We start from the raw sequence: 27,505 nt of genomic DNA on the forward strand, positions 1-27,505 counted from the left end.
GTTTCTTCAGGCTTCCTGCAGGCTAGTGTTCATGTATTTGCCTGCTTGTCCATGCGTTCTTTTTAAAAGGATAAGGTGATATTACCATAGAAATGATGTGAACTGGAAATAAAAATAACTTCAATCTCCTCCTAATAATTTAACTATGTAATATATGGAGAACACATTGAGATGTAGAATGACCCAAAGGGAGGCAGGAGGGGGAGGAGTGAAAGCAGCAAAGGCCTAGATAATCCTCAGAATAGAAAACGGGGTTCATTGTCTTGTGAGCCTTGCAATGTTTGCATATTTAAGAGTGGAGGGACAGAACAATTTTGTGAGTCAAAGATGGAGAAATGCACACGAACCAGGTAAGGGTGATCCTGTAGCCATAGCCAACATTTCAAAGGAGTTGCAATATTTATCCAATAAGCCATTAAAAATCTACTGGTTCTCAGAGAATTTTTCTTTCAGTAACTTTCTGATGAGTTGCATGTAACTATCCTCACCACACTTTAGATTCAGAGCCTGTAGCATTTCCCCTGATTTACCTGGATGACTACCAACCGACTATAGAATTACTAGCTATCTAGCATCTATTCTATCACCACAGCAGCAAGATAGAGAGCCCTCTTACCAGAACCAGCTCCAAAGTCAGTGCTAAACTCAACAGCACCTAGACTAAAGCCTATCTCACTGAACGCAGACTCTCTACAGCCATATTTTCTACCCTTCTCACTTCCTCATCTCCAGCCACATCTGTTTCCCTATGTCCATGAAATTCTTCCATACCACCTCACACCAAGCTCTTTCAGAGGGGCCTTCTCTCTCTGTTGACTCACTAACTTTATACGTCTTTCAGATCTCAGCTTAACTATCTCTTTACAAATTTGACCACCCTCCCCAGGCTAGATGAGGGCACCTGTGATATATTATTATATGCTTCCATTGCACACTCCACTTGGGAACAATAACACAACTTTAATTTTAAAGGCATCATATCCCCAGGGCTCAGCCCATTTCCTGACACAGTGGACACTCCAAACAACAGATGTGTGAGCATTGAATGAATAACTATGAACAAATGTACTGCGAGGATCGTTAGGACATCCACTGGTAAAGATGGGGGTAAAAGTTCTTCCTTTTCTATTTCCTATCTCTCTTTATGTGAATGACCACGTCTCACACAAGCTAGAACCTTGGGCATATTCCTTGACTCTTCCCTCACCCAGTCAGTCACCAGATGAGACAGCATCACCTTCCTTCAAGCCACTAACAGTTTCTGTGTGCTCTTCAACAGTCTTCCTGAGGACACCTTGTCCCCACGGCTCAGTAGGTCTAACTATGTCTCCAAACCTGTGCTCAATTTATTTCCTAATGAACAGGGTACCCCACTTGTAGAGCATGGGGATCATCCTAGGATCCCAGGGCCTGATGCAGTATCTGGAACATCAGAGGAAACCAGTGAATATTTATTGTACAAAATACATAGTAGGGAAAATGTTCCCATGTATTTACATTATTTCCTATATGTCTTTCCTCACACCTTATGCAAATTTAAATTCCCCATTCCCTACACTATTAAAAATCTGATTAATTAACAATAAAGTATGAATTCTTTGTGCACTTATCTATCTTCCCTGGAATTTTCATTGGCTACAAAGTGAGGCCTATTTTGACAGAAAATTGACACCAACAAACAGAGAACACCCACACCCCAGAGGGGGGTTTAATTTTCTAGGTTTCCACTTGAAGCTTGAAACGACGATGGTTCCAACTCCGCCAGTTTCTAGCTTGTGCCCATCAGCAAGAGAAATCACATGTTCGGCAGTTAGGGAATTCCAAAGGCACTCACTCACTCAGCTCTACAGATGATGCCCTGTGGCTGGCAGGTTATCTCAAAGTTCAATCACATGCCTCACATTTTCTTCTCCATCCGTTCACGAATGGTAAATGTTGCCAGTGTTTCAGAACATCCTGATCTCTCTGCTCCAGATTAATTGTGGATGGAGTTTGATGCCTTGCCTTACCCCTAAAGCAAGCCCTCTTCACTGATGCCTGCCTGCTGCTCTCCATACCCCTGCTGCAGGCAGGTTGGGGCTCCCGGTTCTCACTGTGACCCCCAGCCCCAGCTGTATGACGTGTCCTTCAGTGGGGAAGGAAGAATGAAGGATCTGCCGTCCAGATGGCACAGAATGGAAGGCGGGGGATTTGGGAACCAGATGTGATTATGAGAGAGCAGAGTAACAAATTGAAAAATCCGTGCCCTCCCAGCACCCGAAATGCACAGTGAGGAAACATGGGCTGCATGGTTTTACTCTGGGTTACTAGTGGGAATATTTAGGAGCCCAGCAGGCAGAGCAGCTGACCATGTTGTGACAGAGTCCCCTGTGATGCCATTTTAATTCTAAATTCAATACCTTTATCCCAACCCCACCCCTACCCTTTTCAGTCCCCACCCCGGGGCCAGTTCTGCCAGCCCTCTGCAGGTACCTTGACCCCTCATTCCTTACCCCTGTCCCTGAGCTGCCCACTGACACAGAGAGAAACACATGCCTGCATCCACTATCCCTGAGGCAACTTCCCACCGTGACACAAGCCGGCCACCTTCCCTTCCATCCTCTCACCAGGTCCTCGTCAGCACCTTCTCCAGGTCCCTTGAAACTGCAGGCTAACTCTAAATCACCGAGCTGAGGGCATGTGTCCTCACTTTCCTTGGGAAAGCGGGGGTATCGTTGCTCTGGGATAGGCTTAGTGAGGCTCTGTGGGCTGCAAGGGGCCCGGGAGAAGCGCAATCCAGCAGCAGGTCCCTCACAGCTCTGGGGGAAGGTTCAGTGGTTCTGACAGGCCTGTGGGAACCAGCACCTTGCAGCTGCATTTGTTCTGGGACTTTGGGGACAGGGAACAAGAGCCCTGCTCCCTCCCCCAACTCTCTAGCTGACCTCCTCATTGCCCCAGGCCTCAGTTTCCTCCTATGCCAAAGGTTTGTACTAAGGTGTGAAGACCCCACTTGGGTTATACTGTGACCTAGTAACATCCTCAGATACTGTGATCCCAATATGGAATGTGAAAGAGTCTATTAGAATATTAGAAAACAACAAAACCTGGCAGTCTTAGAGTTTTCTACCCTCATTTCAAAGACTTTGGAGCCCTTGTTCACCTTGTAGGGATAAGAAAATGAAGCCCAGAGGTGTGATGTGATTCCTGGCACCCTTCTCATCCTCTACTCTAAGGCTCTTCACAAAGAAAATAAAAGCCATGTAGCATAGAGTCCCACAGTTCCCAGGATCCCTCTGCCTTTGGAACTACCTTTGTTTACCCACGATTGGTTTTCTCCTTGTGTAGAAAAAGAGACATTCATTCTGCCTATGGCTTTTGGGGCTTTTATATCCATCCCTCCCACATATTCTGGCACCTTGCTCCATTAACTATTCTCTCTCTCTCTCTCTCTCTCTCTCTCCCCCCACCTCCCCATCCCTTATCTATCCCTCTGTCTCCCCTCTCCCTGCCCAGCTTCTTCCTCCCACTGGATCCTTTCCCTCAGCTTACAAATAAAATCACAGAATAAAAGAAATTACCCGGACTCCCCTTTAGAATGCATTTAGCTTCCCTGTCTCTTGTGCTTTTCTTCCCCCCACATCCAGACCTTTCTCTTTTTTTAATAATTTTGTTCCATTACAGTTTACATACAATGTCATATTAATTTCAGGTGTAGAGCACAGTGATTAGACACTTATATAACTTACAGAGTGATCCCCCCATCAAGTCTAGCATCCATCTGACACCATACATAAGTACTACAATATCATTGACTATGTTCCCTACACTGTACGGGAATAGCATCCCCGTGACTATTTTACTAACTGCTAATTTGCACGTCTTAATCCCTTCACCTTTCTGCAATGTGGTCCAGACTTAGTGTTCACTTTCTCTCCGCCCATTCACTGTTAGTCCGCTGCCGTCTGGCCTCCTGTCCTATATTGTCACTGAAAATGCTCTCTCAGCAGCCAGCAATGACCTTTTAATTGTCAAAATTACTTAGATCTTATCGCACTTTGTTATAATGGATGGCTTTGGTCACTGTTAACTGCTCTCTCTTTGAAAAAATTTTTCTCTGATTTCCAGGCAATTCCATTTTTTTTGAGTTTTGCCAGGCAATCCTACCTCTTGATAGTATTTATTTTACCAATTAAAATTATTTCTAATGTCCTTATGCAAATGAAACAGATTTCTAATGCAGCTACTGGTAAAAATTTTGAAAACTTTCCCTGGCTACTTTTGGAATGGTGATTTTTTTCCTTAAGCCCTAAAAATATTAACTTGCCTTCCTTAGTATATAACTTATACCCACAGTGTTACAGTGAAGAATTTTTTTTATTTATTTTTATTTATTTTTAGAGAGGGAAGGGGAGGAGAAAGAGAGAGAGACACACACACACACACATCAATGTGCGGTTACTGGGGACTATGGCCTGCAACCCAGGCATGTGACCTGACTGGGAATCGAATCTGCAATGCCTGGATCACAGCTCATGCTCAATCCACTGAGCTACGCCAGCCAGGGCACAATGAAGAATTTTAAGTAAAATTAGATAATAAAACAGATATTTATCCTTTTTAGATATAAGAGCTATATTCCTGGATCAAGTATTTATCTGATTTAGTAGAAATCTGATTTTATAATTCCTTTAAGAAATGTCACACAAACAACCAACAATAAATGAACAACAATAAAAAAAGGAGGAAAACAAATAAATAAAAAGTATATATGGAATACTCATTTTCATGTGTTCCATGGTAAGCACTTTATTAACCAAGAGAAAAGAAATAATGTAGTCTTGTTCTGGGGAACAACATTTGAAACTGGAATCTGAGTGAGGAGTTTGGGAATACTCACGTAACTTGAGTGCCAGCATTGCCAACATGGAAATAAAGCTAGAGAAAAGTCAAAGGTATTTCTCTCCTTCTGAGTTGTATAAGGTACAAAGTAAATTAATTCTAAATTATACCAAATAGCCTTTTTGTTTTGTCCATGTTTTTCCTCATGGCAGAATCTCTCTCTCCCTTCTCTTGTTCTTTCTTACCCTTGCTCTTCCTTTGATTGTAAGAACAGAAAGCCTACGCTGGAGTTCATGGTGCATCCCAAAGACAGCTTTCTCTGTTACACACAGTTCAATCAACTGGAGATTGCGTAATACTTCCCAGTCCATATTCATCAATACCACCTTCACCAGTCTTGTCATAGCTGTGTGTCACCCTGTGTCAGAGACCAGCCAGCCAGTCACTAGCCCCACTTGTTCGTTCTTCTCACACAGCCCCCATGAAACTGCATCTAGATCGTGGCAGTGAGCAGAAGACATGTGTGCACTGCCAGGCCTGCCCCTGAATAACTTCCCCATGTGATCCTCCATGTTCTTCCCCTTTCTACCTGTAGGACACAGACAAGCATAGAAGCTTTGGTAGACATGTGTCGACAATGGTGGAACCACAATATTGCAGGGGCCTTGGTTGCTGAGCCACTGCTTGGAGGAGAGGAGACCACATAGCTTGAGACACATGAGGATAAGTGCCTCTGAGGTACAAGGCGCTGAGGCACACGCACGAGTGTGTGTCAGGGCCCTCCCTGAGGTGGAGCCCCTGAGGTAGAAACACACAGGGTTTTCCTAACACTGAAGGGGTGGAGCATCTCCGGCCTTCCACTAACACACAAGTGCCTCCTGGGGGCCTGGGGAGGTCTCTTGGAAGAGATGGCACTGAAGCTGGGCCAGAGAGGGTAAAAGAGAGCCTGGGCAGTGAAGGGCAAGAGGAGAGCATTCCTAACTGACAGGGCAGCAAGAATCACTTCTGGAAGAAGCTTCCAGACAAAACGAAGGCTTTGACCTCAGGAGTAGCTTCCTCCTGGGTGTTCTGGAGGGTTAAAAGGTAACCTGGACTTTCCTGGCCTGTTGACTCTCACCAGAGAAGTGAATCAAATGGCAGATTGTATCCGGGACATAACTTTAACCCCTGTGTTTACCAGGGAGGCCATGTGAAAGTGATGAAGAATATGCCATTTTTACACATTGTGGCAAAAAGTGCACAGCTTAGACTTAAATATTGTTTTATTTTCATCATTCTATATTTGCCTCATTTTCTATGCATTCCCCTACACGTTTATTTGGAGAAGTAAATTAAATGTTTCTTTTTTTATGTAAGAGAAACAGAGACCCTTAGTTACTGGTACTACACTTGAAGCCCGGTGTCACACTGACTGTGCTTTCCTCCTAATTGAGATGACAAAGACACAAGAGAACAGGTGAAGGGCCAAGTTCCTTCAGGACTTTGTCACTGCACATTTTTTTCTTCATGTTTTGAGAGCAAAGTCGGGCTTTAATGATCAGTTTTCTGTTCCTTGGTATCTTTTTTCAAGCAAAGGCCATGTTTTTGTAAGACACTACATTTCAACGGGCTGTTCTTTCGTCCCCAGCAAACATTCCTGAGTAGTAGGTGTTAGGAGGCATTCTAATTTATTGCTTCTGGTGTCCAATAACCTTGGAATGAGTATCTGTCTTCATGCCCCAAAGGCCACGTTATTTCAGAAAGTTACAGCTCTTAAAATTGTTCTCTAATAAAAGCGAGTGCCACTAATTCTAAGTAAAGTGAGCCTTCCAGATAAGACCAGCTGTGGATGCTGAAGGAGGAGAAGGAGAAGGGGAAAGGGAAGCGGGAAGGGGAGGGGGAGAAGAAGACAGAAACTTCAACAACTACAGAGTTTGTAGGGCAAGCTGTACACAGATAAACTTTTTCAAGTGTCACTGCACATTTTCGGTGTCCAGGAAGGAAAAGCATTCTATTTATAGCTACTCTGGGTTTAAATCACTATGCAATTTCTTAAAGTGACTATTTTTTTTCAAACCTGTGTTTTCTTAAGCCTTAAGTGCTAAATAGGACTTTCAGTATTCATTTTAAAATCCACTTTTAAATACCAAATTTTAATAACCACTTCTTTGGAATTTCTTGTTTATTTTTACTGTGATAAAATATACATAATGTAAAATTAACCTTTTGAAGATTCTTAAGTGTTCAATTAAATAGCCTTAAGTACACTCAAAATGTTGTACAAGTATCAGCATTATCCACTTTCTTCCCGTACAAAAGCTGTATGGCCACGAACCAGGACTTCTCAGCTCCCTCTCCACACCCCTGCAATCCCTGCTCGCCTCTGTGTATTTATCAATTCTGGGCACCTCGTATGATGGCCTCCTACAGGGTTTGTCCTTTTGTGTGTGAGTCATTTCAAGGAGTCCATCTGTGGTTTCAGAATTCATCTGCACTGCCGCATGTACCACAATTTCATTTCTTGATAAGGCTGAACAGTATTCTATTGAACTTTCAGTAACATTTTGATCTACTTAAATTCAATTATCTAAATATTTTCTTAAAGAGTGTATAACTTTAGTGAAATGTTCCAATGTCTTTCAACTTAAAATCACAGGTACAAATTTAATTACCCCATTCAAATTTTGAATTGGTTTTACAAGATGAATCTGCCAGATCTAACATAATCTCTCTGATTATGTTAAGAATCAGAAAGATTTTACATAGCAGGTAAACACAGATTATCCCAATGATTACAAAACCCTAATCTGTACTTCATAAAAAAGAATATTAAAATTGTGGAACTGGCTTACTTTATTCTGTTATCAGTTCCCTGTGTTGAAAATACATTTCTCCAATAAATAAGCATCTCAAACAATCTGAGGTTTCTACATGTTTAGGGATTTTCAGCTGAGAAGCATAACCTAAATTTCAAGGGGATTCTAATTTCCACTATTTTAACAAATTTAACAGCTTTTTTAATAGTTGGTGGAACAAGATGCAATCTCATTCTATGCCCTTCAAATGTGACTAATTCAGCAGCCCACAACACAAGGACTCAGATGACATACCCAGCAAAGCTGTCATTTAGAATCGAAGGACAGATAAAGAGCTTCCCAGACAAGAAAAAGCTAAAGGAGTTCATTACCACCAAACCAGTATTATGTGAAATGTTAAAGGGGTTTCTTTGAAAAGATGGAAAATATGAACAACACAATGTCAATAAATGCATATTGATTGGCAAGCAATTCTAAAAACAAAATAAACAAACAAGCAGAACAGAAACAGAATCATAGATACAGAGAACATTTTGATGGTTGCCAGATGGGAGGGGGCTGGGGAGATGCACAAAGGGATTAAGAAGCACAAATTGGTTGTTACAGAATAGCCATGGGGATGTAAAGTATAGTATGGGGAATAGAGTAGCCAAAGAACATATATGCATGACCCATGGATGTGGACAATAGTGTGGGGATTGTCTCAGGTAGTGGAGGGTGGAGCTGGCTAGAGGGGGCAAAGTGGGAAAAACTGGAACAACTGTAATAGCATAAACAATAAAATATAATTTATAATAAAATTATAATACATAATTTAATAAAATTCAATAAGATTGAAAAATATAATTTAAAATAAGTAAAATCAATAAATATATTCTTGGGTGAGAATTTTAAAAAAGACTTGAGTAAAAATAAGAATTTACTCCTATTAAGAGTTTCTGTTTGGTTGTTTTTACACTTGGTAACTCTTTAAAACATTTTCATATCTTCCCATGTGCCTCAAGGATACTTATCATCCTGCTTTTCAACATGTTGTTGACACTCTGTTTGCTTCTTTCAACCACATTGCCTCAGAATTTTGTGTTCTTCCTGCATTCTAGATATGTTGCCAATCCTCATAGACATTTAAATGTTTGATTGGATCCTGCATTTCTCTCATATCTCTTCTTGTTCTGAAGTCAATGACCAGGTCAGATCCAAAAGTATTTATAGTCCATATCTAGCCTGGTAGTGCTTAATTTTAGTAGTATTTAAACAAGCTTAAATAACCAATCTTTTACTGATTAATTAGTAAAAGTGGTCTCCGTGTGTCTGTGTGTTAGACCACAAGGGTACAGACAAAATAAGACTCGGTCCCTTTCCCAGGAGACCTTACACTCTGTTAAGTGAGCCAAGCATGTAAAGAACTACAGAAGGAAGTGCAGATAATGGCCTGTGCAAAGTGAATCGGGTGCACAGAAAAAATAAGCAGAGGCTGACTGTGTCTCAGGGCACCAAGCCTGACTGCTCAGAGTGTGTGAACGTGGTCTTATATGAAGAACATGAAATCACTAGAAAGAACAACAAAGAAAATGCATTTTGAATACTGGGAAAAATATGTCAAAAGAGCTTGGGAAAACCATGGAATATTCAGCAGGCCTGAGGGAAGCCTGGATTATACAAGAAATAAGTAGTGGTATGCTCAGTTCGCTAAATGAGTGGTGGGATCAGTCTTTCGGGGACCTTGGGTTCTTTCCTACAACAGTGATTCCCAACCTATTTCATGTCTTGGCCCTCATAGAGAAAGCTAGCATTCATAAAGTGCTCTGTGGTGAATGCATTACTTTTCTCCCAGCAAGAACTGACTAGTGTAGAGAGCTAGTTACCCTAAGGCTCACTCAGCGCGCACACACACACACACACACACACACACCCCAACAAAAACACACCAACACCAGGGAATGAGGGACTCGCTATCTTATCGTGTCTGTACCCACTCAGGTCACAGCAGTTGGGATGCTTTGCTAGATCATGTGGAGTCAATGAATGGATTTAATCTTGGGAAGAATATGGTAGATTCAATTTTCTTTGAATAGTAACTCATAGAAGGGGAAAAGTATAATAGCAATCTCAGAAGAAATAGCATTTTTTTGGATGAAGATTGTACTAGGAAAGGGAAATCCAAAAATAATAATAGAGACCATTAAAAAAATAAAATAATAGTCAAAGGGAAATATCTGAAATTGTAGAAGCAAACAGTAAAAAAGGAATTACATATAGTAAAACTTCAAAGTCAACAAGTGTCTATCACTTGATTTATAGAGCAAAGTAAAACATTGGCTATATTTAAGTGAGAATGATACGAATATATTGGGGAAAACAACTGGATAACCAAGAAAAAATATATTACAAAGAGGAAAAGTTATAACTCTTGAGACAAATTCGTAGAACTGGTTTTAGCCCTTACCTTTCTGACCATTATTTTTCCTCACAGCCATGCCATTCTGCTTTATTGACCCCGAAGAGATTTTATAAATTTATTATTCCACTATTTAAGTATTATCTGCTGTTAGAAAATTTTAAGTGGGAAGAATGTGTCAATACTGATTATGGGAACATTTGATTCCTGAGATCTGAACCCATGAGAGGAACAAAAGCTGGAAATGTAGCCAAATAAAAATGAAAAGGGAGCGAGCTCCAAAAATAGAAAAGGGAGTTGTGTTCATGATTTCTTTTAAATCTTTTTTTTCTGGAATAAAACATTCTTTCTAATAAGCCCAGCAGTAGTGACAAAATGTCCTTCAGCCACCAGTAATCCTGAACAGGCTAACTGAAAAATTACAAAAACTTTGAAAGGCAAGCTGTGGATGACAATAGCCATTCTATCCAGTCACTGATGAGGATTAACAGAAGGGTTAATCTGCCACTGTAGGAAAAGAGAGCACAATTTGAATGGGTTTCAGATAGCTGAGTAACTTTAAAGACAGTAGAAAATGTGCTATAAAAGATGATCGAAGTAAGAAAGGGGCAGGGGGAACTAGCTACTTTCATGACAAATACAAGAAAATAAAAACTAAGACGTGTATGTGTGTTGAAGAGGTAGGATGGTGGGAATCGATATGTTACAGGTGTCCTTACAGATGTGATGTGACTTGCAATGCAGAGCAAGGAAAGAAGTCACAGTAGTAGTTGCTTATTATCAAAGCACTCTGTAGGGACACTATACAAACCAGCTTCCCCTCCGTACAAGAATCAAAGACAAAATACTGAAGGTAGTCCAGGGGTCCTTGCAGAATAACTAGAATGACCATATCACTGCATCTAAAAGAAGGGCACTGAAAACTTTAGGGAAAAGGTACACAAAGGGGATGCATTACCTACAAAAAATCCTGTGTAGTGGCTTAAAAGACAGAGAGAGAGAGAGAGAGAGAGAGAGAGAGAGAGAGAGAGAGAGAGATCTCCCCTCAGTGTTTGTGCTATTGTGGGAGAAAAGGAGTAGAGAATAAAAGCAATGCCAGTCAAGGTTAAGCAAGTGGTGATGAGAGTGTCACACGTGCACTCAGACTGGTCACATGTGCACTGGGTGAGTCACTTGCCCAGGACTCCAGCACAGGGAAGGAATCCCCAGCACCAGCCCTGGACAGAAGGAGAGCCTCGCTTCTACTTGACGTTTAACCCCACACATTCTGCTTCCACTGAGCTTTATTTTCTTACTTGCGCTCATAGATGATGAAACTTCAGGCTTCAAAATGTGGCACACTAATCAATTTCCCCTCCTCCAAAGTAACTACTCTTTCCAAATATGAGAAAATCCAACTAGACACAAATTCAATACAGGTTTCTCAAGGACAGACAGTCTTCTGAGAACTAAGGGGAAGGAAGTGCAGGAATTCTGGCAAATTATTGTTATCCTCAGCTAAACAAAGCTTTTCAAATTTTTGAAATCAATAGTTCATGGGAATGTGTTGTCAGAATAAGATAAATATGTCAATAATATCAATAACAGCCTGCTCTTTGCTGTATGCTTTTGTGTCCCCATACTCCAAGGTCACTAGCTCATCAGGACAGCCACACTCTGCGAGGCAGTCATTTCCTCATTCTATACACAGTGCCCTGAGGTTTTTCCCAGCTCACATAGCCTGTGAGAAGTGGCACAAATATGCGATCCAGCTTTGTCCCATACCAAAGGCCAACAAGCTTTCCAACAACATACAGTTGTGCCTTTCTTCCCAACAAGAAGAACTAAATTCTTTATAAATAGGTGATGGAAGATATTGATCACTCACTAAATTAATACCAGAATGTTCATGTTTAAATATTGAGTGAGAATATAAATTACTTGCACAAGGTGGAGAAAAAGAACGGGGTAATCCACTAAAATTTAAGTGGGTATGGGAGTCATGTGTAATATAATATACCCGATGATTTTGCTCCCAATCAATTGCCTTGTTTTAACAGAAAATACTCAATATGCAAAGTTTATCATTAGAATAACAGAATCTCAGGATGCAATTCAAATACCACAAAATTATGAAAACAACCCTTTCCCTGTCTGCTTCTCCCACCCCACACACAAACTGTGCTTCATTTTAACAACTGTAAAATTCTCTGTGACCATACAGTGAAATTGGAAGAATCCACCATTGTTAAAGTCTGGCTCAGTAACATGTAAGAGAAATTGATATGAGACAAATGCCATCGGTATGAGTATAAAAAAGTAAAAATGTAACTTCCCTTATTTTCACAAAACCAGACTTAGCATTTCTTCCTCACGGTAGCCACTTCCAGGAAAACTCAACCGTGTCAAGGATTTTTCAGCCATATCAGGTGTTCCGTTCAGGAGGGTTATCCTTGTCCCAGCACTGGTTTTGAGGTCAAGGTGATGCAGTGACGCAGGATGTGCAGAGTAGGGCTGGCCACCCACATTTCCCCACCTCTCCCGCTGGCATCCACTGAGCTGGAGAGTGGTCCCCCGCAGCCTCAGTTGTCAAGCCTGTGCTGTTCTTGGCTGTCAGCTCTCCATGTTCAAGCTGCAGTGGGGCCTGGGGCCCCAGACCGACTTCTGAACACCACAACTCTGCTTCACACCTGTCTTCCCGATCACACCAACGTCTCTTGTACCAATCCCAACTCAGAACCACACAGAGAGGGGAATTCAGGAAACGTAACTCCAGCTGAGATAGATTGACACATGACAAAATCACCGTAATATTTAACTATAAACTGAGGCATTACTCATTTGAATGTATCCCATAGAATCTAACTGCCATAACAATTTAATATTCATTATCATCCATTTAAAAGGATTTAATAAACAGTTGGAAATTTAAATTGTGTTTTTTTCTTTTTGAACTTATACTGCCATTACATTTCACCCATATAACTATTTCCTAATGTAATATGTTTATTCTGAAAAGTTTTTAAAATCTATAATACATTTCTTCAATGAGAATTTATAAATTACAATTCCATTCTTAATGTTACCTTTTAATACATGAAGCTTCTTAATTTTATAATCCAGTTATCAATCTTAAACCTTAAATTAGGAACTCTCATGGTTTACTCTTCTCCAGGATTGTCTGGACTAATCTTGAGTCTTTGCATTAAAATCAGCATTTTGATTAAATTGCCAAAATTTTATGGGGATTGCTTTGAATCCATAGATTAGTTGATGTACAGTCAAGTTATATCTTTATAATTAAGTTTCACAGTCTATAAGTGTTTTATGTTCTTCCATTTGCTTAAGACATCTTTAATTTTTCTCAGTATGTCTTGTTATATTCAGTTTAGAAGATCTGCAAATATTTTTATTTAGTTTTATGAATAAAAATTTATGTTTTTCCTGTGACCAGATGTTGTGTTAAACTTTTTCTTTGGATGGGTTCATAGTGAATGTTGGCCCTTGAACACTCTGCACAGTTAAAAATCTACTTACAACTTTTGACTTCCCAAAAACTTAACTCCTATTAGCCTATCGTTGACCAGGCGTCCTGCACAGATAGTCAATTAACACATATTTTACATATTTTATATATAAACAGTATTCTTACAGTAGAGTAAGCTAGAGGAAATAAAGTATTATTAAGAAAATCACAAGGAAGAAAAAATATATTTACAGTTATATTTTAAAATATCAGCATATAATGGACTCACACCATTCACACCCGTGCTGCTCCAAGGTCGGCTGTATAGTTATTGGCCATCGACATGACTGAGCGAACACAAATACATTCACCCATACATGTAATACATTTGTGTTTGCTCACACATGTTGATAGCCACTAACTGGAATTATAACCCCATCCAAATAAACACTTAAACAGAAAATGAAATATTTATAAGAAGGGCACCTTTTAATGAAATGGAGAGTTTTGTTTCAATTAGCTCACATATTCGTGGGTGAATGCTAGTTACTGCTAGACTGAATAGGTCACCCAAGTTATTTTCAAATCCTTGACCCTGATGTTGTATCTACAGGAACCTTGTTTGCAGGAAAAAACAATGTGAGAGAGAGGAATTTGGTTATGGCAGTCTCACTCAGTTATTGTCGTTCCTTCCGTTCCGGGTAAGCTTTGAGGGCTTGGGTTGTGCCCAGCACTATTCTAGCAAAGAAAAAAATTAGACAAGTTCAAACAAAACTTCTCATGTGATAAAGCTGAAATTGTAGTGAAGGAGTCAGACAACAAATGAGATTTTTAAAGTAAAATGCATAGTATGCTAAATAGTAGTGAGTACAAAAGAGAAAAATGAAGCAGGGAAGGAGAAAGGACAAATAGGGGGAGTGAAATTACAGATAAAGTGGCTGAGATTTAGGTTAAAAAGTACACAATGATCTATTACGAAAAATTATTTTGAAAGTACTACAGCTAATAAATCAGTTAGGTGCTCCAATTATTTTGGAAGCAAAAAATCAGAAACTAGCCACCTTGTCATGAGTAGCTATTATTTTGTCATCACAGAAGATTAAAACTGCCACATTGGTGAGGGCCCTGGAGGACGTTCCCCCAGGGTAGTGTGCCAAGATAAGATTTCTCAGTGGCCGGGATGAATGCCTTTCCTTGCAGAGTGCAAATGTGAAAGAGAATGAGGGAACCGGGAACCGAGAACCAGAAGGGCCACACACACTTTCTCAGGACACATAAATTATGAATTGAAGGCCCTTGGAATTGACTCCTTTAAACTCTGCACACACCATTTGGGAAGGTTGCTCATACAGCCGGGGCATGCCTTCCCCATGCTGAAGACTGCTGCCACCTACAGTCTCTCCTCTCCCTTCCCAGCACAGGGAGGGGCCAGGAGTCCCGAGTTGTTTCCAGACCCTGCAGACTCTCCCCGTGACAATTTTCAGTGTTTTCCAGATCAAATTGTCATAAGGGACAATTGAGTTCTGTCGGTTCTCGAACTGGGGAAAACGGGACAGAATTGAAAGAGTCCATTTTGCGTAGATGTTATCAAGCAGAAGAGGTAAAAATGTTGGAAAGTTGTGATCTGGACAACTCAACCTATGGGACTTCGAACTCTGCCCTTGCACTGGGGGATGGCTTTTTCTGGAGCATCTCCTTGGTCCCACCTGCTTCCCTTCTTCAGTTTCCTGTGCACTCCAAAGGGTGGAGGAGATCTTAAACTTTCAGCATCAGGAAGAGCACAGCAATGAACAGCCATAAAGCTTGCATTTGGGTATTATCTGCTGTATGAACGGCCCTTAGGGTTCCCAAAGTGCTCATGGGAAAGCCACAGCACAGCCCCAACCACCCTCTCTGGGCAGCTAGGGTATTTTAGGGCACTGTCAAATTCGCCATGCCCAGCACGACCATCACAGCACCCCCAGGAGCATCCCAACTGTGGCCTGGACCATGCCCTCTGGAAGCCCAGATTCTTCCAATCGAGTAGCTCGTTCCCTAGTAACACAGATGTGGTTTAATTGCCAGCCCTTTCTGTAATAACGGGTCTCTCCTAAAGCCCTCATTACCTGTGGGGTGCTGCAAAATCCTTCCTCCAGGCTTTTACAGGTCTCTCTGCATGAGCTCAGTTGGTGTTGAGCTTCCATCCTGGTTTTTCTCATCAGAAATAATATCACAGAACAAGCAAATCTCAATGTAACAGCCCCAATACTTGAGTTATTTAAGACTTGAACAATGCTTCCTTAAGACATTTTTGCTGGCAACTTGCAAAATAAATACTTATTAGAACACTCTAATAACTACAGAACAGGAACAATGATAGACAAGCAAGCAAATTCAAAATATGTTAATCGGTCCCCACTGTCCTGAGTCTTTTCATTATTCTGAGCTGAAAGCAATGTTACAGGGGCTGGGTGTTCCTCAATTCAGTGACAAGGCAGCATGCAACACAGCTGGATCAGAAACAAAACACCTCCATTCTGATTAGATATTCGGTGAACACAGTGAACCCCGGGACAGAAGTGATAGCTTGAGGGCTCACTGGGAAGGGCCTTAGGTTGTTGATTTAGGTGTATGAAGTCACTCAGGTTTGAAATATCTGAGTAAAGAAGAGGGCCACTGGCACTGAGTTATCTATTGGAAACTTTATTTATGACCTAAAAGTTTTCTGCATTCAACTGGAACAGTTGCAATTGCTTGTGTATCTTTTACAAGTGGAAAACAAGTCTGTATTTGTATGGTAGATGTTGCTTTAAATCCCGAATAGCTTTGTAATTAATCCTTTCAGGTCAGTGAGAATCCTCATCAGGATATTTCGTAACAAGTAACATAAATTTCTTCCAAGAAGTTGTTTGGCTGAGCTGTTGGAAGCTGGCACAGGAAATGCATTTGAAAGGATTGCAAACAACGGGGGTTTCCTGGCTGCAGGCCCTCCCTGTGGGGTCTTTTATACTGACACAGTTTCCAGGAATGAGTGAAGAGTAACGTTCTGTATAACTGACTTTTCTGCACAATTGGTGTCACCTCTTCATTGTGTTAAATTTTTGTTCTAAATTTCAAGACTTGTTTTAAATTTTATTTTTCAGTTGCAGTTGGCATCTGATATTTGTTTCTGGTGTGCAACATGGTGATTAGACATTTACGGAACATGATGATCATCCCAATAAGTCTAGTACCCGTCTGGCACCATACACAGTTACTACAACGTTACTGACTGTATTCCCCATGCTATACTTTACATCCCCGTTACTATTTTTATCATTGGCAGTTTGTACTTCTTAATCCCCTTTACTTTTTCCCTCATTCTCTCACCCCTCTCCCACCTGACCCAATCAAGATTTAATAACCAGAGAATATGGAGTTCGACTTGATTTTCCTGCAGGTCACCCAACAAGCTGTGCCCCAATCCACGCCACACCCCGCCCAGGAATTCTGTTTTCCCATCGCGTCCATGGCCACTCTTGTGCCAAAGCTCCATATATGGTGGATGCTTTCTTTCTAATTGCCCTTCCTGAGTACCTCTGAGACCTAACCATGCCTTCTCTGTTACTTTTTGTGATTTATTGGAATTCACCTCCTTATTCTATTACTGGAAATATCGCTTAATTCAGCATCTTCTCATCTCACATCTCTCGCATTTAAGCGAATTTTAGAATGCACAGCTGCTTTACTTTCTTAACAGTGAAGCATCACTACCTCTCTGTAAACTTAAAAGCTGAAGGACTCCCTACTGAGTTGTTTTGAAGTCTTCTGTTAAGTCATCTTTTTAAAAAAGTCTTCAATATTTTTAAAGCATTTGACATCATTAAAAAAAAAGCTTTCAGAGTCTGTAAACTTGCTCTCCATTTACACTTCAGTTTCCCCCTTTACTTGAATTGTCTTCTTACTTTGGCAAAGGAGACGTGTTAGCATATGCATTAAAAAGCCTCGTTTTAAAAAAAAAATATGGAAACATCATTATCTCATGGACTTGGAGGTTTCTGTTGCCAAAAAAGCCACATTGTTGTGTCCCTTACATAAGAGGTTCTTGATGTTCTCAGTTTCTTAATTGCCCACTTTTCAGTGATTGCTCCTTAATTCCTCCTTTAAAAAATAGCATATTTTAATAGTTTTATCTGCTTCCAGAGCTTGATAATGTAAGTTTTAGTGATACGTAATATTTTGCTTTTAGATTTTTGCAAATTTTCCATCACACTAGAATTCTGACATGTAGAGGAAATGTGGCTCATTCGCAGTGCCGTCCGCAGGGGTGACCACATGTCCTGGTTTGGTTGAAACAGTCTCCATTTGCACAAGTTGCCCCAGCATTCTATCTGGTTTAGATTTGGGGCTAGATTATTTAGTTTATACATGAAGCTTTATTATTAATAGTTATATTAAGATGATCTAAGATGGGTAAACTGACAGTACTTCAGGCTTCTGCACTAGTTTCCTCAAGGTGTGTGAGGTGTTAATGCAATGAGTAGAATTCTCATTTCAACACATGGTTAAGTTTGTGAGAAGACCAACACCACCACCCTCTTCTTCCCAAATCTTTAAGTGAGCAGTGTAATTAGCCCTTCCTTTCAAGTACAGTGGGTAGTAGGTCAATGGATTGAAAAGGTAGAAATGTGGGCAGGGTGGCAGAGATGGCTAATTCTTTCCTGTGCCCAGTGGAGGTGGGGAAAGTGCTGGAAGCTTAGGCTCCTACCAGCAGCCGGTGCCCCAGACCAGGGCTGGTATGTGGGTCAGTGGAGGGCACCGGACTGCCTCCAGCAGTGGGAGAGAATTTCCCATAGAGCTAAAATCCCACTGGTAAATATAGTATTTTACCAGTTCACCAGATGTTTACAGCAGAAAACCAATTAACTTTTCAAATATGGTTTGATTTTTTAACCCAATTCATAGAATCAAAGTAAACTTTTAGATATTCATTCTGTCTAAGCTAACACTTCTAATTTTACTTTAAATGGAGTGCTAATTCAGTTAAGAAGTGAATACTAAAAATAAAATCATTTATTTTGTGGTAATAATACAAATTTTAGTGGAGCACAGCATTGTGGGTTTTAAAAAAAGCACAGACTTCTTATTAAATTAAGAATTCATGAAGCAAAAAATGCATCTGGAATTCAGATACACAGGTAATTAATAATTGCTTCCCAATAAAGCTGCATGCAATATTGGAACAATGAAAATAGAAACTTGAGTTTTCAAGATTTATATCTATTTATACAGGCATGCATGTTAAGGTAAATAAACTGGATTTTTTTTCACCTTCTGGCTATTATAAATAATGCTGCTATAAACACTGTGAACAAGTTTTTGTGTGGACACATGTTTTCATTTCTCTTGGGTGCACACGAGGAGTGAGACACCTGGGTCCTATGGTAGCTTCGTGTTTAACCAGAAGCACTGCCTCTGTTCCAAAGCTGCTGCACCATCTTCATTCCCACCAGCAGCATATGAGTGTTCCAACTTCTCCACTTCTTCACCAACATTTGTTATTACCGGATTTTTGTTTTATTAAATCTGGCTTAGTGGGAATATGATTGAGCTTCACTGTGGTTTTGATTTGCATTTCCCAGAGAACATTTTTGTAATGAGGTTGGTGTTGAAAACAAACAAAAAGGCCTTCAGGATGAGAAAGTGCACTTTCTCTCTGCTTCTCTCCTTCAGTCAGAGTTTGGAACACCTCAGCCTTAAAGAACTAGTTGGTAAATTAATCTGAGTTTCCTACGATGGTTGTGAGCACTTTTATAAGTGAGATTTCTCCATGTTAGTTGCTTGGTATTCAAGATCAGTTGAAAAATTTAAATTGAATTATTCAACTAATGAAGCATTCTCAAAATCATCTTTTGCAGCTTTTAGTAAATGGCAATAATTGAAAGCTTAGGAGAAGGAGGACTTACCAATTCATGCTCATTACAGCAAGAGAACTGGACACGTGAAATAATGAGAACTCAAATGTTATACAAGATTTCACTTGCAGTTTTATAATTTCTCTTTGAAATAGTTATCTTGACTCAAGAAAAGATTCTATCTTGACTCAGAATAGAAAGAAACTGATTTGTGAGAAGGTCTAAAAATTTTGCAGCTATATTTGGTGAAGAGAATAACAAATAGATATCTGTTTTTTCTCATAAAATTTTTGGCAAAGAAAGATACACTGAATGGAAGTAAAATAACAGTGCCTGGGAAAGTATTTGGGCTAAACTACAAACTACATCATATATATATATGAGATCTATCTGAAAAAAGTCCAGCCATTGTTAACATAACAAGAGTGGTTGGATGACTTCACTGTGCTAGTCAGTGGGGGCAGTAGACACCACCGAGTGAGCCTTTCTACTTGTGGCCATCACATTAAAAATGACTGAGCGAGTAGGGCAACAAATCTGCATTGAATTTTTAGTTAAACTTGAACACTCCTCCATGGAAACTATTTGGATGATTCAGAAAGCCAGAGCTATGGGCAACTGGTGATTGGCAGCTTCGTCATAACAACACTCCTGCTCATGCCTCACATCTTATGCAGAGTCTTTTGGTGAAACATCAAATCACCCAGGTGACTCAACCCCCCTACAGGCCAGATTTGGTGCTCTGTGACTTTTGGCTTTTCCCAAAACTAAAATCGGCTTTGAAAGGGAAGAGATTTCAGGCCATCGATGAGATTTAGGAAAATACAATGGGCAGCTGATGGTGATTGGGAGAACTGTGTGAGGTGCCAAGGTGCCTACTTTGAAGGAAACTGAGGTGTCATTGTCCTATGTACACTGTTTCTTGTATCTTCTTCTATAAATGTCTCTATTTTTCATACTACATGGCTGGATACCTTCTGGACAGACCATATATTTATGGTCTCCATTTTTTTAAATTTTATTTTAATTGTTCGAGAGCAGTTTTCTGTCTTTTACTCCCATTCTTTAGCAAAACTTACCTGGTGTTGATTTATTTGGAAAATATTTCCACAATTAAAGATACTATGATTTACAGTTAATTAAGATATCAATAACTTTAAATTTAATAATCATAAAAATAAATTTTGAATAATGTTGTAAATAAGTTTATGAAAATGCTAAAGCCATGTTGAAAAAGATATATGTATATCCTTCCCTAAAAACACCAGTGATATGGTGTATGAGAGACACAGATGGCTAAGGAGCAGACTCAACAGCTACCTGAATTTATACCCCAAGTAATAATTTTGTTAATGTTGCATTTTAATGTTCAAATCACCAATAAAAAATTTTGTTTTTATCTTGGCTTAAAGTATACATATATATGCTCCCTTTATTTTTATAATTTTATTTTGGATACAATTTTTAATTCAACCATTTTATTCACAAATTTACATATTTATAAAGTGTTTATTTTTAATACTCCCTTTAACTTTCTAATGTGTCTTTGTCAATGATACACTCATTCAACTTTTAGTCAATGTTATCTTCCTTTTAAATTCTCACCCATAGGTCAGCAGAGTGAAGGAGTAAATGTTTGGTTAAATATCTAATCTGATAAAAAATAAAAATAATAAAAACAACCTTGGTCTAATCTGACCCTTTAAGTAGCCTCCTTAGGTGCTGCTTAATCTCCCCAGGAAAATCTTTTCAGTGCCTCAGACTGACTGCCCTCCCACTGCTTCTCTCCCAGGGTAGTGTCCAGGGTAGCGTCCAGTACTGGTAGGGAAAAGATCAGTTTCAGGCTTCTCTGGTCTCCAGGGCGATGATCTGGAGATGGTTCTTTCAGCCTGGTTGTTATGTACCCCATGGGACTCCAAGGCTTCTGTCCACACCGTGAACCCGTGAAGCTTGGACTGACCCAGTCTGACCTCACCTTCTCTGGCAGATGCAAAGGAGAGGGCAGGTCAGGGATTGATAGGAGTGGCTAGAGCTTAAGTGGATCATGGATTCAAGAGAGCTTCTAGACTAAGTCATCTCTCTCTAAACCAGTGTTCACTGAAATGCTTGTCTTGAGCTGAGGATATAATATAATATCCTTCTCATACTGTAAATCTCCACACACACACACACACACACACACACACACACACACACACATACACAAGTCCAATGTCCCTATAGGCCTATGTACCTGCTGATGTTGAAGTGCCATAATAAAACCGAAGCTTGGTATAAAGTAATTAATATTTTAATGGACCCCCAAACACAAAGAAAATGAACTAAGATTAGCCATGGACATTAGGATTGGAAAAGAAAGGCAGAGGCTCTATGATCAAGACAGGAAAACCCTAGAATGAATATCACCCAGAATAGTGATTCTGTACGGGCTGTGAGACAAGTGCGGTGCTACCAGAGAGGAGATGAAACCTTCTTTGCAAAAGGCAGACACCTATTTGTCAGGGATGGTCTGGGGACAGAAAACATGGACATAGATTATGTGACTTCTCAAAGGTCTTTCTAATGATGCAATAAATATTCTTAAGAATAAAAATGGATCCTGGCAACAAAATCAGAAGATATGTCTTTTGATATATAGAGGGAAAGTGCATAGCGGTATGCCTGAGGACAAACCCATTGTTTTAAATCTGATGTTATTTAATGTGACTTCATTTTTCACTAAAACCAATAACAACTGTGATTTTTAGTCACTAAGATGCCAACTTCTTTGTGTTTCTGAAAATTTCCCCATTTTTGACCATTGATAATATTTTGAGCTGTCCTTTATAGTAAACACACATTTTTACATTTTGTGATAGACATTTTTGTTCGTAGTATTTGTATGTGTTCTATTTTAAACACCTACTCTGATGTGTGTTTTACCTACACATTTATTCATATTGGGCTGTTATATTTTCAGTTGATTTCATAGGCGGACTTGATGCGCACTCCTACTACCAGGATCATGTTGAGTTAAAGCCAGTTAACCTGTAAGTAAAGGTGTCATGAGATGGAAAACATTAATCCTTCTAACTTGGTCAAAACTAACGAAAACAAATGGACCTGCTACTACTAATCATAGGTTTAATTTTCCACTCATATTTAAAACACACCTTTCACCTATAACCCAACATTACCATTATTATTCATTCTAAAAAGTATTTGAAATGGGTAACATGATTTATGTTTCTGAAATTATATATATATATGTATATATTTTTTAACAGTAGTTGGTTGCCATTTAGGAAAATAAGGAATTACTTAGTCTACCAGAAAGAGACAAAATGTGTATTTTGGGAGCAGCATGGATGAGGGAAAAGGGAGAAAGATCAGGTTAGAATCCAGGCTCCACATGTGTAGTCTCAGGGGCCTTCCTTGGTGTCTCTGAGCCTTGGTTCTCTCACCTGTAATGTGGTTTCATTACCCAAGAGGCAAAAGCCCCCTTTCTGGGACCCCAAGGAGGTTCTTTCTCCATTAGGTGTTGCAAAGCCAAATACAAAACCTAAAGTGAGCATTAATAGCAGAAGCTTTATTTAGTAACTCAATGGCCAGAGAATGGAGAAGTGGGAGACTAGTAGCTCTCAGATCAACCTCTCGTGGGTTTGGGACTAGAAGCTGTGGATATAGGAGGACAGAAATAAAGGGGTGGTCCAGGCAAATAAGAGGAAATGGGTGGTAGTCCTCTCAGAACCAGGGTCATGCCTTCTGTGTGTGTGTCCTTCTATGGTCCCCTCCAGTTGTCATCATAGTGATGGTCGACTGTCCTGGTGCTGGTGGGTGTGCCATTCAATAATAGATTATAAGGAGGTTTGAGGTCTTCTGGAAGGCCAATTCCACGGCCATCTTGGTCTAGGCCAGTGTTAACTGACTCCTTCTGGAAAGGGACCTGTTAACCATGGGTCAAACTCTCAGAGCTAAACAGAGTTGAGGCAGAGCAGGGCACTAGCCAGGTCACATAGGTGCACTGAGGGAGAACTGTTTCATAAGAGAAGACAGAGGAGGGGTTATATGGGGTAAAGCATGTATAGATATGGAAAGCTCCCTATGACTGTGTCTAGTACTCAAATATTGGACTAACCATTGCTAGAGGACATGGAAGGGAGTCAACAACTACAACAAAAGCCTCCTCAAACTGGGCTGATTTCAGTTGAGTATAAGAAAGAAATCATAGTCACCTGCTTGATGAGATACTAGAAAACAAGAATATAGATACAGTGACTCCATCCCTAGAAAACTCTACATAGCAAATAGACAACTGTATAAAATAATAGCTATCATGAGTTAAGCCTTTACGTATATTATCTCACATAATCCTCATGAAAGTACTATAGTGCACTAATGAATATCCCTACTTTACAAGGAAGGAAACTGAGGTTCATAGACATTAGATAAATTTTCCAAAGCCCCACCAGTAGTAAGTGGTGGAATTGAAATCTCCCCTGGATGGTAAGTTATCACCAAGCCTGATATTGTGGACTTGCTCTGGTGACCTCCCTATTATGTCAGCCCAATGTTCCACAATTCCATAGCAATAGAGGAGATTGCGTAAAACAGCCTCTGGTGTGAGAAACACATATGAAAGTCTTCATGTGCTGCCTCTTTGCCGTGGTGGTTCTGCCCAAGTCTGCAGCCCTCAGCTGCCTTTTTGGGGACTGCAGCCCTGCGAAGCCTCCTCCGCCTCTCCAGGTTGAATTCATTTTCTTCTGGCAGAATGACCTGAAGGAAACATAGCCCATAAATCAGCACTGTACTTGTCACATGATAGATGTTGAAATAAATGTTGGGTTTTTTAAAGCAAATTCAATTTGGAAAAATATTCACCCTACATAACACTCCGGGACTGAGCAATCACCACCTCGTTGTTCATGCTACCAAGTGATCATAAAGGGCGCACTCCAAAGGCTGATGTTTGTGGATCTGGGGAACTTGGCCAGGACTGAGACAATAATAAAGATGATCAGTGCATTGGAAGGGAGAACCAAACTGAAACAATGCCTGGTGGTGATGAGGAGAGTCTTATACCTACCTGTCACACAGTAAGAAGGTGATGAATGATTTCTTTCGTCTCTACTGTGAAAAAAATAACTCAGCAGAGAAACTGCAATATGAAAAAATGTTGGTCAGATATAAGAAGATCTTTTTATTAAGGAAGGTTATTAAAAACTGCAATTGATTAATGTTGATATGGAATCTCCTTTCTTGAATGACACATGTGCATCCATGTAGCTCAAAGAGTGTTCTCTGTCACGGCCCAGAGGCAAGTGACTGCCATCTATGTTCCCTAAGGTCCCTTCCATCTCTGTGCATCAAGAACATGTAAAATATCCTGTTAAGATGACCTAAAAGGCTTTGATCGGCTCCACTACCTCCTCAAATGTTTTTCTCAACCATCCTGTTCACTGCTGAACCCTCACACTTTTTAGCTGAATGTAGCATAAACTACAGGCTGCATAAAATAATGGAACAAGTTTATGCTTTGTCAGATTATTCATATTATTATGTCACATGAATATGGATTGCCTTTCAACCATGAAGGGAGCAAAAATCTGAAAGATCAAACTAAACCTGAATTAAAAATCGTGGTGCATGAAACAATTTCAAAGGTCAGTATGTGTTTTCCCCACAGGTATGCAAATATTGCCCAGTTTATCCAATTGGCATCACTCAGCTCCTTGACTTCTTTTAATAAGGCCTTTATGTTGGATTCTGTTGTACCCAGTTCAGTGGTGTCATATCACCACCCAGCAACAGATCGAGAAAAAGCCAGTCCTCTGTACTCAATTGTTAGAGAGGGGAGTGAATGCTGGTTTATAACTTTCTTTAAGTCTGTAATCTTCACAGAGGACAATGCCAGTTTTATGGAGAGGCCACTTTATTAAGGGGATTGGGAGAATCTTTAGCATATTCCCAGGCACATGTGTGTGGATGGGTAACTTTCAGTGCTACATGGGTAGGCACAGACAGACAGCCCATTCACAGGGAATGCTGCAGACTTGTGCAGGAAGTCTTCGTTCTGGTGTGTGATTGTGTCTTTGCTTGTATTCATGAAGTGTCTTTCCAGGGCCCACTGTCAGAGTGTGTATGCAGGGGGTTGGGTGATATGATGGGAGTAAGGCAGTTCGCATATGAAATTAGTCTTTCATGCTTTCTCTCTCTTTACAGTAGTGATATCAACCTATCAAGGACAACTGATTAAATAAATTGATTTAGTTCCATTTATAACTATTTATTGATTATTTATAAAGTGCATATTAGACCCTGAGCTGGGTGCTGTAGACATAAAAAATGAATAATACTTGAGATTTGACCTCCAGTGGCCAATGATCTAGAAAAAGAGACCCACATAGAATATGTAGATACAAAAAAATGCCCCCACCACAATCTTTTGCAGAAGGGGAAATGTGGACTTCTCACTTGGGGAGAGAAAGCTTTACTTGGAAATGATGGCTGTGCTGACTTTGGAAAGATGACTAGGAGTTTATCAAAAGCAGAAGAAAATGGGTGTCGTCTGCATAGAGGCTAATCAGCTTGGCCATTCTGCAGAGGATAAAGCTGAAATTTGTGACTATCCAATCTGGCATTTGCCATAGATCTCACATAAACTGAGCAAACCTATGAGGAAGCAGATGTTTAAGTAGTATAGGAATCTCAAGGGCTCTGGGTGGGAAGATCTGGAGCTCCTCAACAGCCATTGCTCCTCTGTGTAAAGGCCCAGGGGTGTTGCGGCCCAGGGATGCATGCAGCCCAGGATGGCTGTGAATGTGGCCCAACAGTAAATTGTAAATTTACTTAAACCGTTATGAGATTTCTTTGTGATTACATGTTGCAATGTATTTAATGTGTGGCCCAAGACGACAATTCTTCCAGTGCGGTCCAGAGATATCAAAAGGTTGGACACCCCTGAAACAGTGTCAGTCTTTTTGCCTAAAGCTATAGAGATGCTTTCAGTGACTGTCTTTCTGGGGCTGGTTTGTGGATATGTGACACACAGGTCAGGGGTAGCCTGTGCCAGGGGCTATCACCTTGCCACCACCTTCAGTGAGAGGCTAGAACTCTCAACATAGCTATAACCTGGGTCTTCACCAGGATCTCCTCCATTTGCTGCCACCACACACTGATCCAACTTCAAGGGGACGACGGTGGGGAGCCAAGGCTTCCCTCATTAGAGCTGTCAGTAGAGCACACAGCCATGTGGTCAGTGGTGGCTTTGAAGGGGTCACCTACCCCACAACTAGCTTATGGGGAAGGCTGCAGTGGGGGAAGGCTGGCAAAAACAGATCTACCTCTCAGGTAGAACAATAGCTTGGCTCAAACCCATGCAGCTATGAAAGAGACACGGAACAGCAGGGAGCATCATTGTGAGCAGCCAAATTACTTTAAAGTTTGTCAAAATCAGCAAACTGGGTAGCAACTGGGTAGTGGGAAAACTAAACTTCATATAGCAGTAATTCTTCACCTAGAAATAATTAGACCACGGCAGTTTATCAAAGAAAGACAGCTGTGGAATCTTGGAGCTGAGCTCCCCAGTAGAGGCAGAGAGACCTGGTGGCGTTGGGGATGTCCATGAGGACAGTGCCTGACTGCCATGCAGAAAGAGCTGATGGAAAAAGCTTCTCCCGTCACTGTTAGCCTATCTTTTTCCAAGGTTTCCAAATGACCACTTGACTTTTTTCTGGCATCTGGACTTGTCTGATTACCTTTGCTAGATGCTAATTTTTCTCTACAAAAAAAAACCCCAAAACCAAAAAACTAGTGTTACATGTTCTGTGGCCACTGCTGAATAAAGTCTCTGCTATTGCAATGGTCCCCAACCTTTTTGGCACCAGGGACAGATTTCATCGAAGACAATTTTTCCACGGACCAGGGGATGAAGGAGGGTTTCGGGATGATTCAAGGGCATGGCATTCAAGCTCACCTCCTGCTGTGTGGCCAGTTCTGATCAGGCCTGGACCAGTACCGGTCCTTGGCTCAGAGGTTGAGGGCCCTCTGCTGCATCTAAGTACTGGGAGGCACTCGAAGCCAGCCCTCATTCCAGGAGGCTCTGCAGTCAGCTCCCACGGGGACCTTCACTGCCTGTCCTCCCTCCAATAGTCCAGGCCCAGAGGAAATCGACCTCTGATGACCAGCTGCTAGGTAG

General features: G+C 40.6%; 1 protein-coding gene across 3 annotated transcripts in view; it reads left to right on the forward strand.

Moving 5' to 3' along the window:
- NKAIN3 (sodium/potassium transporting ATPase interacting 3) overlaps nucleotides 1–27,505 on the forward strand; it is a 536,750-nt gene that overhangs the window by 499,865 nt on the left and 9,380 nt on the right. The window contains exon 6 of one of the 3 annotated variants that reach the window (XM_028534034.2): nucleotides 22,289–22,358. The exons of 1 other annotated variant lie outside the window; for it this stretch is intronic. In XM_028534034.2, the coding sequence (XP_028389835.2) occupies nucleotides 22,289–22,358 (70 nt within the window). Of the gene's footprint in view, nucleotides 1–19,332; nucleotides 19,743–22,288; nucleotides 22,359–27,505 lie in introns of those variants that run through there. One more of the 3 variants, XM_036031159.1, reaches the window with a different exon arrangement.

The sequence above is a fragment of the Phyllostomus discolor genome, chromosome 7, assembly GCF_004126475.2.
Source record: "Phyllostomus discolor isolate MPI-MPIP mPhyDis1 chromosome 7, mPhyDis1.pri.v3, whole genome shotgun sequence".
Lineage (NCBI taxonomy): Eukaryota > Metazoa > Chordata > Mammalia > Chiroptera > Phyllostomidae > Phyllostomus > Phyllostomus discolor.